The sequence below is a fragment of the Acinonyx jubatus genome, chromosome C1, assembly GCF_027475565.1.
Source record: "Acinonyx jubatus isolate Ajub_Pintada_27869175 chromosome C1, VMU_Ajub_asm_v1.0, whole genome shotgun sequence".
Classification (NCBI taxonomy): Eukaryota; Metazoa; Chordata; class Mammalia; order Carnivora; family Felidae; genus Acinonyx; species Acinonyx jubatus.
In genome coordinates, this window is record NC_069381.1 from 40,441,365 (window position 1) to 40,460,051 (window position 18,687).

General features: G+C 34.4%; 1 protein-coding gene across 2 annotated transcripts in view; it reads left to right on the forward strand.

The window, feature by feature from the left end:
• Positions 1-18,183, forward strand: part of CC1H1orf185 (chromosome C1 C1orf185 homolog) — a 111,973-nt gene extending 93,790 nt beyond the window's left edge. The window contains exons 3-5 of one of the 2 annotated variants that reach the window (XM_053214021.1): positions 3,550-3,685; positions 14,171-14,207; positions 16,030-18,183. In XM_053214021.1, the coding sequence (XP_053069996.1) occupies positions 3,550-3,685; positions 14,171-14,207; positions 16,030-16,424 (568 nt within the window). In that variant the 3' untranslated portion in view covers positions 16,425-18,183. The remainder of the gene's footprint in view (positions 1-3,549; positions 3,686-14,170; positions 14,208-16,029) is intronic. The other variant, XM_015070825.3, reaches the window with a different exon arrangement.
• Positions 18,184-18,687: the final 504 nt, after the last annotated feature.

Consider the following 18,687-nt stretch of genomic DNA (forward strand, 5'->3'; position numbering starts at 1 on the left):
CCGTTCATACTCTGTCTCTCTCTGTCTCAAAAATAAATAAACGTTAAAAAAAAATCATTAAAAAAAATATATTGTGTTGGGAAAACTGGACAGCCACATGAAAAAGAATGAAACTAGACCACTGTGTGATACCATACACCAAAATAAATTCAAAATGGATTAAAGACATAAATGTGAGACTTTAAACCATAAAAATCCTAGGAGAGAGGACAAACAGTAATTTCTCTGACATTGGCCATAGCAACATTTTTCTAGATATGTCTCCTGAGGCAAGGAAAATAAAAGAAAAAATAAACTATTGGGACTACCTCAAAATGAAAAGCTTCTGCACAGCAAAGGAAATAATCAACAAAACTAAATGGCAACCTACCAAATGGGAGATGATATTGCAAATGACATATCTGATGAAGGGTTGGTATCCAAAATATATAAAGAATTTATACAACTAGACACCCCAAAACCAAATAATCCAATTAAAAATGGGCAGAAGACACGAACAGACATTTCTCCAAAGAAGACATCCAGATGGCCAAGAGACACATGGAAGGATCCTCAACACCACTCATCATCAAGGAAATACAAATCAAAACCACAATGAGATATCATTTCACACCTGTCAGAATGGCTAAAATCAAAAACACAAGAAACAAAAGGTGTTGACAAGGATGTGAAGAAAAAGGAACCCTCTTGCACTGTTGGTGGGAATGCAAACTGGTACAACCACTGTGGAAAACAGTATGGCAGTTCCTCAAAAAGTTAAAAATAGAACTACTCTATGATCCAGTAATTGCACTACTGGGTATTTACTCCCAAAAGACAAAAACACTAGTTCAGAGGGATATATCACCCCTATGTTTATTGCAGTATTATTTACAGTAGCCAAATTATGGAAGCAGCCCACCTATCCATCAATCAATGAATGGATAAAGAAGATGTGGTATACTGGGGAACCTGGGTGGCTCAGTCAGTTAAGCATCTGACTCTTGGTTTCAGCTCAGGTCATGATCTCTCTGTTTGTGAGTTGTAGCCCTGCATTGATTAGATATGTATTTGGAAAATGTGTTGACAGTGTGGAGCCTGCTTGGGATTCTCCCTCTCTCAACCTCTCAACCTCTCTCTCTCTCCTGTGCCCTGCTCATGCTGTCTTTCTCTCAAGATAAATAAATAAACTTAAAAAAAAGATGTGGTATATATACACAATATAATATTATTTGGCCAAGAAAAAGAATAAAATTTTGCCACTTGTAATGATACGGATGGAGCTAGGAGTATAATGCTAACTGCAATAAGTCAGTCAGAGAAAGACAAATGTCATATTATTTCACTCATATGTGGAATTAGGGAACAATCAAAAAAAATGAGCAAAGGGGAAAAAGAGAGAGAGAGGGAAACCAAGAAATAGACTCTTAACCATAGAAAGCAAACTGATGGTTACCAGAAAGGAAGTAAGGGGGGGATGGTAAAATAAATCATGTGGATTAAGCAGTGAACTTGTTGTGATGAGCACTGGGTGATGTATGGAATTGTTGAATCACTGTATTTATATCTGAAACTAAGATAACACTATATTAACTATACTGGGATTTAAAATTAAAGAAAGAAATAGAAGAAAAAATTAGAAAATGTTTCAGGAAGGAGGAGATGATGATATTGAGAAGATATTGCTTATGAAGTTGAGAAAGATGAGGATAGAGAACTAATTTTTGGATTTGGCAACATGTAAGTTATTGATGACCTTTAACAATTTTGTGGAGGGATGGGTTCAGAAGCTTATGTTTGAATAAGACACAGGAGGTAAGAAAATTGAAACAAGCATGGACCTCCCTTTAAGGAAGGTTTTTGTTTTGTTTTGTTTTGTTTGTTTTGTGTTTTTGGTGAGGAGGGAGTTGATAAATGGGCCAGTAGCTGGAAGAGAATGTGAGGTGAGGGAAGGGTTGTTTTTTCTCTCTCTGAAGATTGAAAATATGCTTGGTATCTTCCTCTTTTTCACACCTCCCCCAAATTTGAACCATCACCAGGTTCTATTTATTTTACCTCATAAATCACTAAAATCTATTTATTTCTTTCAATTACCACTGCCAACTTTTTATTTAAGTTATCCTTATCCCTCACCCATCACAGAGATTACTGCAGTAGGAGTTATGACTGACCCACTACCTTCAGTATTATCCCCATTAAATCTCTTCTCCATGCTTCAGCCAGACATTTTCCAAATACATATCTAATCAAGTCACCCAACCATTCCATCCCATCCCCACTATATTATAAAAGACTTCCCATTGCTTTTGGGATAAAGACAAACAACACAACATTTAAGACCCTACATAGTTTGCCCATGCATACTCCCCCAGTTTGTCTCCCACTTTCCCTCTTGCTTTCACTGCTTCTGATACAGTGTCCTAATCTGGTCCCTAGGTCTTTATACTTGCTTTTCTTTCTGAAAAAAGACTATTCTTTTTTCTTAGGCTATTCTTTCTTCTACATCTTTCTTCCTCCATCACACCTACCTAATATCTTACTATTTCTTCAGATACCCAATTCAATCATCTCTCCCTCAGAAAAGCCTTCCCTGACCTCTCTAACCAGATTAATTCCCTTTGTTACATATTTACATGGTACACCAGGTACCTTTCCTTGATAACACTTTCCAAAGTTGTAACTCTTCATTTTCTTATCAGTATTTTATTAATGTCTGTCTTCCTTAATAGTGTTTAAGCTCCATAAGAGCAATAACAGTTCTATGAAGCTAGTGGCTGTGCTTTTTTTTCCCTTGCTACAACACCCAGCATAATGCCTGACATATACTAAGTATTCAATAAATATTTAAGGTAATTGAATTCAATTAATGAATGAATCCTAATTGCCTATACCTCATTAAGTAACATAATGCAATCTCTTGAATTAATTTAGGAATTTTCTAGTACCTCTGTAAGAACAAATGGAAATCAGCATCATTTTTTAAATTGTTACATTTAGAATGACTGTTATAAACTACATTTCCTCATACTTAACTATCTTTGATTAGTTGGAGTTTTACTTGCTGATTGATTATTTTTAACAGTCTCTCAAAATTATTTGTGTTGCATGGATAAAGATCACAACTACTCTTGCATTGTAAATATGAGTTTCAATTCAGTTTCCTTCCTCTTACTTTTGCCAGGTATATTATTAAATATAAAGCTGATGAATGAGTTTCATTTAATTTCATTTCCTTTGCCATTGAAAGCAAATTTATGAAAAGACTAACATTAAAGTAGATTGATTATCTCACAACCAGAAAGAAGGATATAAAAAAAATCATGGTTAATTTCAAACTGGAAATATTAACCCTGCATAAGAAGTAGCTTAATTTACATACTACAAATAAAATAGGTGTAATGAAATCAGTAATAGATAAGAAGAAACTATATATATTGATTTGTGTTTTAAAAATTAATATATAATAATATGTTCTGATTTTTAAACCTTTATGTATAACTATTGGAAACAATTTAATTGGTTTATAATGGAACATATGTTTAATAATATTTTCTATAAAATATTTTTCAGAGAAATATTTCAAAATTCCAAATTTAAAGCAACTGATGAGAGATGCAGGCAAAGATCATCAAAGGCAAAGATTAAATCTCATTCTCAGTGTGTTTTTATTTCTCGAAACTTTCATACTGGAGGATACCAATTACAGGTAATGTATAATATTTTATATAAATATTTTCAAATAATTTATTTGATACCATGTCATTAGCATTGTTGTCTTTAAATTTGAAAGGGTATCCATTGTTATTTTTAAATTTGAGAGACAATAACATGGACCTAAATTTAAATTATCCAAACTGGTTAGTTTTTATGAGAAATTGAAAACTAAACGAAAATGTCTGCTTTTAAAGTTGCTTCTCTATATTTCTTTTTTTTTTTTTAATTTTTTTGAAGCTTATTTATTTTTGAGAGAGAGAAACAGAGTGCAAGCGGGGAGGGACAGAGAGAAAGGGAGACACACAAAATCTGAAGCCGACCCCAGGCTCTGAGCCATCAGCACAGAGCCTGTCGCTGGAACTCACCAACTGTGAGATCATGACCTGAGCAGATGTTGGATGCTTAATGAACTGAGCCACCCAGGCACCCAGCTTCTCTGTATTTCTAACCTGAGGGCCTATATACTCCTCATAGTGGGATTGTTATTGAAGATACATGGAATAAGAAAAAGCAAAATTGCCAGGCCTGTCAGAAGAAAGTGATTTAGAAATAAGAGGATACTTGGGTAACCAAATAATCTAACAAAACTAACTAATTGAAATTAAGTACAATTAACAAGAATCTATTAAGACTTCATTGTACTCTGGGGCACCTGGGAAGCATCCGACTTCAGCTCAGGTCATAATCTTATGGTCTGTGAGTTCAAGCCCCATGTGGGGCTCTGTGCTGACCGCTCAGAACCTGGAGCCTGCTTTTGATTCTGTGTTTCCCACTCTCTCTGTCCCTCCCCCACCATGCTCTGTCTCTCTCACTTTCAAAAATGAATAAATGTTGAAAAAATTTTTAAAAGACTTCATTGTATTCTAAGCTCTGGGAGCCCCCTATTAAGGATGGTTAAGATATGAATCTTACCTTAGAGATGCTAGTGTAGTACAAGTGGGAAAAACAGACACATAGGTAACTTTCTGTTATGTGATATCAAAAACAGTGTTATATGCACAAAGTAAAACAAGGGAGATACCAGTAGAAATTTAAATCTATGATGTAACTAAACAAAATAAGTATTAGTGGTTGATAACACTATTATTATAGCAATAAATAAATAGCGACAAATTGGTAGGATATCAAAGTTTCATTTTACATATTGAATATTGAACTCAAGTTAAACTCAATTTTCATTTGTTTAACAAATATTTTTTGACAACAGTAGTTTTGGCACTGAGGCTACATAAACAGATATGAGTTCAGACCTAGTTAGTAGCCCCAAGTTAGTAGCAAAGAAAATCATATAAACTAAAATTATTACAACATAACATGGTAAGAGCCACAAAATTGACGAAATGCAGGCAAAGGAGCATAAATTGAGGAAGGCTTCACAGAGAAGAAATTTTTAGCTGGATTTGGAGAAATAATTTGCCAGACGGAAAGAGAACAAAAGATATTCTATGTTTAAAGTCTTACAGGTATGAAAGTAAGTAACATGTTCGGTAAAAATGCTATAATGTTTAGAGCCTACGGTTAATAGGAGGAAGTGGTAGGAAAAGATCCTGGAGACGAGGCTGTGAGGATCATTTGCAGTCTAAGCATTTTGGATTTTGCCCCATAGGCTTCACAGATCCACTGGAGGCATTATGGGATTATGGTCAAGGGCATAGACTGTAGAGCCAGTTGATGCAGTTTGGAATCCTGGCTCTTCCACTACTAGCTGTGTAATCTTAGGCAAATTACTTAACTTCTGTGTGTCTGTTTCCTCTTCTGCAAAATGAGGATGATTTCATCTCCATAGAATTGTTATGGGAAGTAAATGAATCAGTATGTAAAAAGCACTCAGAATCATGCCTGGCCGCATAGTGAGCAACATATAAGTATACCATTATGATTACTGGAGGGTTTTAAGCAGGTGGGTTTAATGATCAAGTTAATTCTAAAGATTAATAGCTCTGACTTTCAAATGAAAGATTGTTTGAAAACTGAGATTGCATTGCAGAGAAAAAAAATGTTTCTATGTATACATTTAATATTAATTGAATTTACTCAATACCCATCACATGCTAGGCATTTTGCTAGGTTCTATTAGTATAATGATGTCTTCATACCTAATGATGGATACAGACAGACAGTTACAAAAATATCTTGAGTGTTATAATGGAAGAAATACATATATAGTAGCCCTGAATTTTAACTGTTTATTGTTCATTCAACAAATATCTAATACAGGCTTATATGCCAGTCACTGTTCTAGGCAACTGGAAATTTGGTAGTGAACAAGGAAGATAAGAGTCCCTGCTCCCCTGACATTTATAGCCTAGTGGGAGAGATAAATAATGCACAAGTAAATATAAAATATTATTCTGGACTCTTGATAGTCAGTGATAGGAACCTAATTTAGAAGAAAAGTAGTATAAAACATAGAATAAAAACATGGTATGAAAAGAATAAGGTAGTGCTGACCTCAGCCATAATCACTTTCAGTACAAAAGGATTCTTTTTCTTATTGTACCTCTTTTTCTCATCTCAATTTCTACCTGTGTATTGGCCCCTTCCTCACCTACTAGAGACAGGCAGGCAGGAGGATGAAAGTTATAACAAAAGATATGGCTTAATATATAGAACTAGAGCTTGGTTTATTTAAAAAAAGCTTTTATTGTGAAATACAGTATATATACAAAAGAGTACCCACAAACAATTTAAAGACTAGTAAGTGTAATTATTTATGCCTACCACCCAGAATAAGAAATAGAGTATTACCAGTAACTTTGAGGTGTCCTGAGTCTTCATTTATCTCTTACAGTCTAATCCTCACCCTCCTGTAGACCCATTATCCTGTAATTGCAGTTAACCATTTATTTGTTTTTCTTTATGGTTTTACCACAAATACTATAGATCCTTGAGCAATCTACTGTTAAATTGTATATGTTTTTAGACTTCATGTCTAATACATTCTTATCTTTTTATGCAACATTATGTTTCTGAGATTCATCCAGGTTGGTGCATATACTCATAGCTCATTATGGGCTGTTATACAGTATTCCATTTTATGAATAGATCAAATTTTAAGTTTTGAAAATAATTCTAAAATTAAAAGACCTTGAATAGCCAAAGCAATCTTGAGAAAGAAGAACAAAACTGGAGTTATCACAATCCCAGATTTCAAGATAAACTACAAAGCCGTAGTAATCAAAACAGTCTGGTACTGACACAAAAACAGATACACAGATCAATGGAACAGAATAGAAAACATGGAAATGGTCCCACAGCAATATGGTCAACAAATCTTTGACAAAGCAGGAGAGAATATCCAATGGGGAAAAAGACAGTCTCTTCAACAAATGGTGTTGGGAAAACTGGACAACAATATGCAAAAGAATGAAACTGAAACACTTTCTTACACCATACACAAAAATAAATTCAAAATAGATGAAAGACAAATGTAAGACAGGAAACCAGCAAAATTCTAGAACACAGGCAGCAACCTCTTTAACATTGGCTGTAGCCCAGAGACAAGGGAAACAAAAGCAAAAATTAACTATTGGGACCTCATCAAGATAAAAGCTTTAGTGTCATATCTAAAACTTTTCTCCAACTGAAGGTGGTAAAGATTTATGCGTATGTTTTCTTCTAAGAGTTTTAGTAGTCTTAGCTTTTATATTTAAGTGTTGGATCTATTTTGAGTGAGTTTTCATATGTGGTTTGAGGTATGGGCCCAATTTCACTCATTTGCATTTAGATATCTGGTTGTCCCAACACCATTTGTTGAAAAGACTATTATTTTCCCATTGATTGTCTTGGCACACTTGTTGAAAGTCAGTTAGTTGACTACAAATGTGAGCATTTATTTCTGGAATCTCAATTGTATTACATTGATCTATATATTTATCCCTTACATCATACCATGTTAAAAAAATTTTTTTTAATGTTTATTTATTTTTGAGAGAGAGAGAGACAGACAGAGCCAGCGTGCAAGTGGAGGAGGGGCAAAGGGAGAGGGAGACACAGAATCTGAAGCGGGCTCCAGGCTCTGGAACTGTCAGCACAGAGATTAATGTGGGACTCGAACTCACAAACCATGAAATCGTGACCTGAGCCAAAGTCGAAGGCTTAACCAACTGAGCCACCCAGGCACCCCTATCAGTACCACATTTTAATTATTATAGCTTTGAAGTAAGTTTTAATATCAGGAAGTTTTCCAACTTTGTTCTTCTTTTTCAAGATTTTTTTTGGTATGAAGTTTTACATTCTATATTTCTATCTTTGATCTGCTTTTAATTTTTTAATGAGGTGTGAGGTTTAGATCAATGCTCATTTTGGGGGCTACTGATGTCTATTTATTGGAAAGGTATCCTTTCTACACTGTTGCTTTTGCAACTTCTGTCAAAAATCTATTGGGCATGTATGTGTGGGTCTATTTCTGGATTCTCTATCTGTACTATTCACCTGTCTATTGCTACCAATACCACACTCTAGCTACGTAGTAAGTCATAAAATTGAGCAGTTTGGTTCCTCCAATTTCATTCTTCTTTTCAACTTTTTTAAAGCTTTTGTCTATTTATAAAATTTTAAGATAAACTTATCTCTAGCTACAAAATATCTTGTTAAGATTGTTGTGATGGGAATTGCATTTAGTTTACAAATTAGTCTATAGTAAATTGCCATCTTTACTACAATTGATATTTATATTGACCTGTGCTCTGTGACGTTTGTAAATAAACTTATTTATTACTTCGAGTAATGTTTGTTGTAGAATCCATAGGGTTTTCTTCAATACAGTCACATCATTTGTAAAAAACATCAATTTTACTTCTTTTCCAATCTTTATGCTTTTATTTTATTTTCTCATCTTATTGTACTGGGTAAGACCTCCAGTATAATGATGAATAGAAGTGAGAATAGTTATCCTTTTTATATTCCTGATCTTAGAATGCATGATACATTCAACTCTTCACCAGTAAGTGGGAGGTTAGTTATAGCATTTACAGATGCATATTGTCAGGTCAAGGAAATTCCCTTCTATTCTTAGTCTACTGAGAGTTGCTTTTTTTTTTTTTTTTGTCATGAAGTTTGCTGAATTTTGCCAAATAGTTTTTCTGCGTCTTTTGACATAATTCACATGGATTTTCTCTTTTGTTAATGTGAATTACATTTAATTCCAAATATTACACCAACCTTGTATTCCTAGAATAAACCTCCCTGGATTTGATTTACTAATATATTTTAAATCATTTTGGCATCTATGTTCATAAGAGGTATTATTCTTGTAATATCTTTGTTAGATTTTAATATCACAGTTATTCTGGTCACAAAACAATTGTGAAATGTTTCCTGCTCTTCTACTTTTTGAAAAATACTGCTTTCTCAAAGTTTTTCTAGAATTTACCAATGAAGTCATCTACATCTGGAGTTTTCTTCAAGAGAAAGTTTTGCCTATAAATGTAGTAACTAATAGATATGGGGCTATTTAAATGTTCTATTTTGTATGCTTTAGAAATTTATGTTTTTTCAATGAATTTGTCCATTTTATATAAGTTGTTATTTATTGGCATAAAGTTTTTAATAGTATCCATTTATTATCCTTCTAATATCTGTAGAATCTTTAGTGGTGGCACTCTTTTTATTCCTGATTATATTTCTCTTTTCTAAATCAGTCTTGCTAGGAAGTTTCAATTTTATTATTCTTAGACTTCCCTCCCTTTATAATATAAACATTTAATGTTTATATTTTCCTGTAAGCACTCCTTTTGCTGCATCCCACAAATTTTTATGTTTTCTTTTCATCATTATTCAGTTCAATATATTTTAGAATGCCCTTTCATTGTCTTTCCTGATATTGACATTTTGAAGAATACAAGCCAGTTATTTTATAGATCATAGATTCAGTTTGACTTTCCTTATGATCAGATTCATTTTATCAGCTCTGAAGACATACAATATTTGTCTACTTTTCACTAGTGATTTTAGTTGATCACACAATCAGGATGGTGTCTGTTCTTCACCTACTGTATTATTCCAGTTTTTGCCCTAGCAATTAAATAATTTGTGTGATGACTTTTTGTGATCATGTAAATATCCTTCATCAAACTCTACTTACTAGCTATATAAATTATTCTTGCCTGAGCCAATCTTTACAAAACTGTAGCAAAATGATGTTTTTCTAATTCTACCACTTCCATCTATATTTGTCATGTGGCTTTCTACTGTAAGAAAAAAGGTCCCGGTCTTTATTACTTTATGTATTTATTTATTATCTGTATAGACTAATGGGTTTCTGTGTTATTCAGCAGATGATAACCCATTACTATTACTATAATTATTTTGATTGTCAGATTTTTCAAAATTTGGCCAGTGGGAACCCCTTCAAGGTTGTTTCTCTGTCTTTTTTGATATGTCCTCATCATTTTTTGATTCCTTACTTCTAATACTATAGCATCATTTTTAATAGTTGGAAGAATATCCATTGTATTAATATTTATGTATCATAATACATTTATTTTTATGTTATTTTATTTTTTTATTTTATTTTATTTTTATTTTTTATTATATGAAATTTATTGTCAAATTAGTTTCCATACAACACCCAGTGCTCATCCCAAAAGATGCCCTCTTCAATGCCCGTCACCTACTCTACCCTCCCTCCCACCCCCCATAAACCCTCAGTTTGTTCTCAGTTTTTAAGAGTCTCTTATCCTTTGGCTCTCTCCCACTCTAACATCTTTTTTTTTCTTTTTTTTTCCTTCCCCTCCCCCATGGGTTTCTGTTAAGTTTCTCAGGATCCACATAAGGGTGAAAACATATGGTGTCTGTCTTTCTCTGTATAGCTTATTTCACTTAGCATCACACTCTCCAATTCCATCCACGTTGCTACAAAGGGCCATATTTCATTCTTTCTCATTGCCACGTAGTACTCCATTGTGTATATAAACCACAATTTCTTTATCCATTCATCAGTTGATGGACATTTAGGCTTTTTCCACAATTTGGCTATTGTTGAGAGTGCTGCTATAAACATTGGGGTAAAAGTGCCCCTACGCATCAGCACTCCTGTATCCCTTGGGTAAATTCCTAGCAGTGCTACTGCTGGGTCATAGGGTAGGTCTATTTTTAATTTTTTGAGGAACCTCCACACTGTTTTCCAGAGCGGCTGCACCAGTTTGCATTCCCACCAACAGTGCAAGAGGGTTCCCGTTTCTCCACAACCTCTCCAGCATCTATAGTCTCCTCATTTGTTCATTTTGGCCACTCTTCAGTGGCGTGAGGTGACATATGAGTGTGGTTTTGATTTGTATTTCCCTGATGAGGAGCGACGTTGAGCATCTTTTCATGTGCCTGTTGGCCATCTGGATGTCTTCTTTAGAGAAGTGTCTATTCATGTTTTCTGCCCATTTCTTCACTGGATTATTTGTTTTTTGGGGTGTGGAGTTTGGTGAGCTCTTTATAGATTTTGGATACTAGCCTTTTGTCCAATATGTCACTTGCAAATATCTTTTCCCATTCTGTTGGTTGCCTTTTAGTTTTGTTGATTGTTTCCTTTTCTGTGCAGAAGCTTTTTATCTTCATGAGGTCCCAATAGTTCATTTTTGCTTTTAATTCCCTTGCCTTTGGGGATGTGTCAAGTAAGAAATTGCTGCGGCTGAGGTCAGAGAGGTCTTTTCCTGCTTTCTCCTTTAGGGTTTTGATGGTTTCCTGTCTCACATTCAAGTCCTTTATCCATTTTTGAGTTAATTTTTGTGAATGGTGTAAGAAAGTGGTCTAGTTTCATTCTTCTGCATGTTGCGGTCCAGTTCTCCCAGCACCATTTGTTAAAGAGGCTGTCTTTTTACCATTGGATATTCTTTCCTGCTTTGTCAAAGATTAGTTGGCCATACGTTTGTGGGTCTAGTTCCGGGGTTTCTATTCTCTTCCATTGGTCTATGTGTCTGTGTTTGTGCCAATACCATGCTGTCTTGATGATTACAGCTTTGTAGTAGAGGCTAAAGTCTGGGATTGTGATGCCTCCTGCTTTGGTCTTCTTCTTCAAAATTACTTTGGCTATTCGGGGCCTTTTGTGGTTCCATATGAATTTTAGGATTGCTTGTTCTAGATTTGAGAAGAATGCTGGTGCAATTTTGATTGGGATTGCATTGAATGTGTAGATAGCTTTGGGTAGTATTCACATTTTAACAATATTTATTCTTCCAACCCATGAGCACGGAATGTTTTTCCATTCCTTTATATCTTCTTCAATTTCCTTCATAAGTTTTCTATAGTTTTCAGCATACAGATCTTTTACATCTTTGGTTAGATTTATTCCTAGGTATTTTATGCTTCTTGGTGCAATTGTGAATGGGATCAGTTTCTTTATTTGTCTTTCTGTTGCTTCACTATTAGTGTATAAGAATGCAACTGATTTCTGTACATTGATTTTGTATCCTGCAACTCTGCTGAATTTATGTATCAGTTCTAGCATATTTTTCGTGGAGTCTATCAGATTTTCCATGTGTAATATCATGTCATTTGCAAAAAGTGAAAGCTTGACTTCATCTTTGCCAATTTTGATGCATTTGATTTCCTTTTGTTGTCTGATTGCTGATGCTAGAACTTCCAACACTATGTTAAACAACAGCAGTGAGAGTGGACATCCCTGTCGTGTTCCTGATCTCAGGGGGAAAGCTGTCAGTTTTTCCCCATTGAGGATGATGTTAGCTGTGGGCTTTTCATAAATGGCTTTTATGATGTTTAAGTATGTTCCTTCTACCCCGACTTTCTCGAGGGTTTTTATTAAGAAAGGATGCTGAATTTTGTCAAATGCTTTTTCTGCATCAATTGATAGGATCATATGGTTCTTATCTTTTCTTTTATTAATATGACGTATCACATTGATTGATTTGTGAATGTTGAACCAGCCCTGCAGCCCAGGAATGAATCCCACTTGATCATGGTGAATAATTGTTTTTATGTGCTGTTGAATTCGATTTGCTAGTATCTTGTTGAGAATTTTTTCATCCATATTCATCAGGGATATTGGCCTGTAGTTCTCTTTTTTTTACTGGCTCTCTGTCTGGTTATCATAATACATTTAAGTATTTCTTTACTTTTAGAATTTTAGAGTTTTAAAAATGCTTAACAGTATTGTAAAGAACATTCTGCTAACTGTATATTTACACAAATCCAAAATTATTAACTTGGAAAAAATACATTTCTAAAAGTAGATTTGTTATATTGCCCTCCATAAAAATTCTACCTAATTATAGTCAGCATATGTAAGAATGTTCATTTTGTTATTCCCTTAGTTTGGGTGGAATTTCAATCATTCTAGGGCCTTATTCTGTGGTCCCTAGACCAGCAATATCGTCATTACCTGGGAGTGTCTATTAGAATTGCAGAATCTCAGACCACCCCCCCTCCTGCCCCCAGACCTACTGGATCATAATCTGCATTTGAACAAACTCCCAGGTGAGACATAGGCACATAAAACTCTGAGAGGCAGCATTCTAATATAATTTATACAGGAGTCACAAATTGAATTGGTCTTAAATCCGGCAAGGTAAATCGGGAGCCTATACTGGCATTTATCTTAATAAAAGGTAAAAGTGACAAATAAGTAAAGGTGATTGTGAAAAAAGGGCTTAATGTTATCCTATATATATGTATAAGACTTATATATATACACACACACATACACACACACATATCGTATATATATGTACGGTGTATCCTAAGCAAACCATTTTGGGGGACAGGACAATGCAGATCAGAACAGAGTACTAACACAGTTCCCCCAAAACACAAGAAACAGTGTTATTATCTCTCCAGCCAATTCCAAACACCCTATGTACTAGCCGATTATTTGTCTTGTGGTCTAAGGAAAACCTGAATCAGAACCACTTGCAGAACGTGTTAGAATGCATACTCCCAAACACCTCCCAGAGAATGTTTTAGTAGGGTCTGATATTATGCCCAAGTATTAGCATTTTAATATGCACAACAAGTGATTCTGATGCCCTGGAGTTCAACAACTACTATCCCATGACACTTCGCAGAACACATCTGGAATGTATTGTTTGAGTAACTGTTTTATTTGCTTCAAAACAATAGACACATTTTTATAAAATTCATTTTTTTGTTGTTGTTGGTTAGTGAAATGAGTAAGTCTAGGAATTCTAATTACTTTTTTAGCCCTCTCTAGTTCTAACAAAGTGACTCTGAGTTAGTGAGGAGGGAGAGAAATAATTCTGATGAACTCTATTTCACCTTTTCATTCCCTATCCTGAGACTGCCTTCTTGAACCAATTCATATTCTTTCCAGATGATACCCCAACACTTTTTCTTTTCTGACAACATATTTTTGATGAAATAAATTCATATCATAGAAAAAGAACATTCCATAGTACATTAATTATGAAGTTAAAATATATTTTTCTTATATAAATATATGTTAAATATATTTTAAAAATCACATAGAAACCATTCAGTTTTTTAAATACAAATAACTTTTTTTTTGCAGCAGGCACAAAGAAAAAAGGAAACAGCATGTATAAAAGGTAATTTTTCTCAACAATTTATTAAAAGAAATCATAACCAACTTATAACAATTCACATCTTAAAGAATCAAGAAGCTGACCTAAATGATACCTAAATATTGTTTTTAAAACCATGGAAATTCAAGGGAGATGTTAATGGATTAGTATGTGAGCAGGCATATATTTCTTAGAAAATGAAACTTGCAATGTCATATCTTAAATTAAAATGTGTAATTTAAATTTTTGTTCCTTATTTATATCTAAAGGTATCATAGCTAGTGTCATATAGTAATCCTGGAGGATCAAAAGACATGAGTGTTTTATAATCCTTTAGATTATGCGTATTGCATAGTCCCTAGTACCTCAAAATGTTATCCTCCTATGTAATTTAAGAAATGTTGGAAATAAGGGCGCCTGGGTGGATCAGTCAGTTAAGTGTCCAACTCTTGGTTTCAGCTCAAGTCTTGATCTCAGGGTGGTGAGTTCAAGCCCTGCCTTGGGCTCCACGCTGAGCATGAAGCCTACTTTAAAAAAAAAAGGAAAATAAAAGAAAAGTTGGATATACAAAATGCAATAAAGTATCTAAAACAGCTTTAAAAATTAATGTTATAGGGGTGCCTGGGTGGCTCAGTCAGTTAAGCGCCCGACTTCTGCTCAGGTCATGATCTCATGGCTTGTGAGTTCCAGCCCTGCACCGGGCTCTGTGCAGGCAGCTCAGAGCCTGGAGACTGCCTCAGATTCTGTGTCCCTCTCTCTCTCTGCCTCACCCCCGCTCACACACTGTCTGTCTCTCTCAAAAATAAATAAACATTTAAAAAATTAAAAAAATAAATAATTAATGTTGTACATTAATATCAAAAGCCAATATGTAAAAATATTATAACATATGCTTAGGATATTATATCATATGATATTTTCTAAAACTTAAATTTTAAAATACCAACTGTGCAGCATAAATAATGTAATGGGGGAAGCATTAGTCTTAGAGTACTAGAAGTCCAGATGAAGTCTAGATTTGTGGTGAGTCTTCAGTCTCTAAACATGTCTTTTCCTTTGTGAAGTGGTGCTAATAGTAACTACCTTGAAAAATTATTGATAAATGAGATATGTAAGTATATCAAATCACTTTGCACATTGTAAGGCACTCTAGGAATGTTAGATGTTACTTTAATTGGTGTAAAACCAGCCCATAGGCCCTTCCCACTGTGGACCAAACATTTTGTAATCTTACAGAAGCATGTTTTTTTACTGTTTTATTTTTTAATGTTTATTTATTTTTGGAAGAGGCAGAGCATGAGCGGGGGAGGGGGAGAGGAGGGAGACACAGAATCTGAAGAAGCAGGCTCCAGACTCTGAGCTGTCAGGCAGAGCTGGATGTCGGGCATGAACTCACAGACCATGAGATCATGACCTGAGCCAAAGTCAGGCGCTTAACCAACTGAACCATCCAGGCAACCCCAGAAGCATGCATTTTTAAAATTTATTTAAAAAAAATCAGGCCTTAGTTAGCTATAAATACTGAAGAAACTATCTACATTTTCTGATTTAAGGGACATTCCCGAACTGAGCTTTCTAGCCTGTTTAGAATCTTCTCCTGTGAAAACAGGTTGATTTTATCTAGAATAGCCTTTTCTATTCTTGATTATCATGAAATTGTTAATTCCTAATAACATATTCAACATTGTACAGATGGTGATAGCAACTTAGAATTTCACTATTTCATCCTATTGTCCATTATAACCCTTAAAAGAGTCTGAATTTTAAAAAGAAACATTGTCTTTATAAGTAAGATTTGGCTCATGAATTATGTAATATTAATAGTAAGTCTAATTTTCTTTTACAGCAAATAGAGATCACTCTAAAGATGAATTCTGCCTTGCAACAAAAAAGGTCATTTGTGACCCTTCAGAGACTAGCTCGACAACACATCCCAGCAGTGTTACTTTAAGCTTATCGACACTACAATCTGATTCTCATTACAGCCAAAGTATAGACGCAGCTGATGACTGGTTTTCTGACGATACTCTAGCAAAAAAGAGCTCTCCAATGCCTTTTCTCAGAGAACCTCTAATGGAAAAAGTATTTTCATACCTGTCAACAATTTCATTAGAAGAATGTACTGAAAATGTACTGAATATGACACTTTATGATGATCAGAAAGATGACAGCATTAAGGAAATATTTTCACGAAGAAATGCAGAAGTTGAAATACAAAAATTTCAACATAATATTGAATGACTTTTTTCTTTTGAAACTTTGTGTACACTGAAATCATGGAAAGTTAAAACCAAATTACCAGCTTCTGAGTCTCTTAAAATGTCCATACTAATATTACTTTTCTTATTCCTTGCCATATAGTGGTCCTACTTCCCTTGCTGATTCTTATTTCTAGAAATAATTACAGGAAGAATTAGAGTGACATCATGAACATTAAGCTTAACTCCTTGTATCTCATCAAAAGATATAACAAATAATACAAATGTATTTCAACATGCAGGAGAATAAGAAATCTTCAGCACAAATAGAGTTTTGAATAAAACACTCACAACATTCCCTTACACTTTTGACATTTTTAATTTTATTTCAATGTGGGTAGGGCTGGGCAGAATACTTTCATCAGCTTTTCTGAATTTTAAATGCATCAATCACCTACAATTCAACTTTTATTTTGTCACGATTTTGGTAAACAATATACTCAATATCTGTTGCTCTTCTAGCGGAGCCTGGAACACTGTGAAGAATCCAGAATATAATTTTTCTTTGCCCTCTCCTATGTCTGCTTCTCAGAATGGTTTCCTAATCCTTACCCCACTGTGATGAAAATGTGGGCATCTATGTTCTTAAGCCTCTGATTCAAGCTAGATGAATCAGAGTTCCTCTCTAATCAGAGACCCTTGGTCAGAGTTCTGTGTTTGGTCCTGAGGGATTTCTGACACCCACTCTGTAATTAATCTTTTTTTTCCCTCTTTATCCTAAATACTGTCCATGTACTTAGTCCCCTTTTTCTTTCTTTGGGGAAAAATTGCTAAATATAATATTAGCTTTTATGCTTAATTTACTCATACCGACACTTATGCATATCTTCCCAAGAGATAAATCATACCTATTACAATAAATGAAAATAAACTTGTCTCAGTTAAGATAGTAGCATTACCCAGGCTGTCCCATTACCCCTTTCTGTCCCAGGGGAAATAGTAAAAAGGATTAAAACACCTCTGTCTTCTAAACACCTTGTCATTTCTACAAGTTATCGGTTGTGAGAACATCTATCTAATATCTACCCCTACATCTAAATAAGCTATTTCAGCTCAATGTCTGTAAGGAATAGCATATATATAATTGTTCTCTGTCCCTTGGTGTCCTACCAACTTATATCTTACTGCCTATCCCAGAAAAGTCATCTCTAATTTTGGTGAGATGCTATAACTTTCCTATGAATTTGGGGTTGGAGATAAGAGATTCTAGCTTTGATCTCATTAGTCTTTGGAATAGAGGAAACAAACTGGGGAGCTGTGGGCTGCCATGTCCTACCTTGTGGTTTGGGAAGAAAAAAACAGTAAATCTGCTGTGAGAGAGCAGTGAAGCACTTGCAAAGTGAAAAGCAGACATGAGAGGTCAGGAGAATGTAATTCCGGGCTTTCTAACAGTCCTCCATTTCCTTGTTCCAGTCCTTCATGAAGCCTGCCCTTGGCTTGGTATGGCACACGTTATCCTAATAATAAATTAACCTATTTTCTTAAGCTAGCAAGATCTGACATTTATTAGTGTCCTGTTTTTAACTATTGTTCTGGGCTTTGGCAAAGTACCTTGTAATTTTATAATAAATTATTGTTTTTGCATAAAGCAGAAAGAGCTTTGTTTCTGTTACTATGACCAAAGCATCCTAACCAAATTCCTGTCATTATAAGTGAAAAATAACTATATGTATGCATATACAGCAATTGTTATATTATGATAGAATAGATTGAATTTTGTTTCTCAAAACCTAACACATTTACATGTTGATTAAAATGTTATTCTATATCATAGGTATATACATTTTTCTCTTTGAAAAGACTAATGAACAGTACATATGAAATTACAATGGTCTAAAATAATATTTTCAAGAATTGTGAAGATCTGAGATTTCACCATTCATGCCGTCTGACAAGTTAGCCTTCAATAATTTCATGTCTCATGGGTCAGTGACGAAGGACAGTTTATTATTCATAGCAATAGCAAGGGTGGCTTTTAAAAGAGGCTGACATCCATGAAATGGATCATTTTGTCCACTTAATTATTAACATTTCTTCTGATATTGCTCTTTGGGGAGCAATTACTTGAGACTCATTTATATTCCTATTCTGTGTCCATTCAGAGAAACTTACTGACATCTATTTTTCTTAGACTCCTTATCACTAATTTTCCAATTGTACTCTTTACACGTCCCCAACCATTCAGCCAAACCATTAAGTACCCACTTCCAGTAAATCAGTACAAATATATAACTCTGAAAATTTAC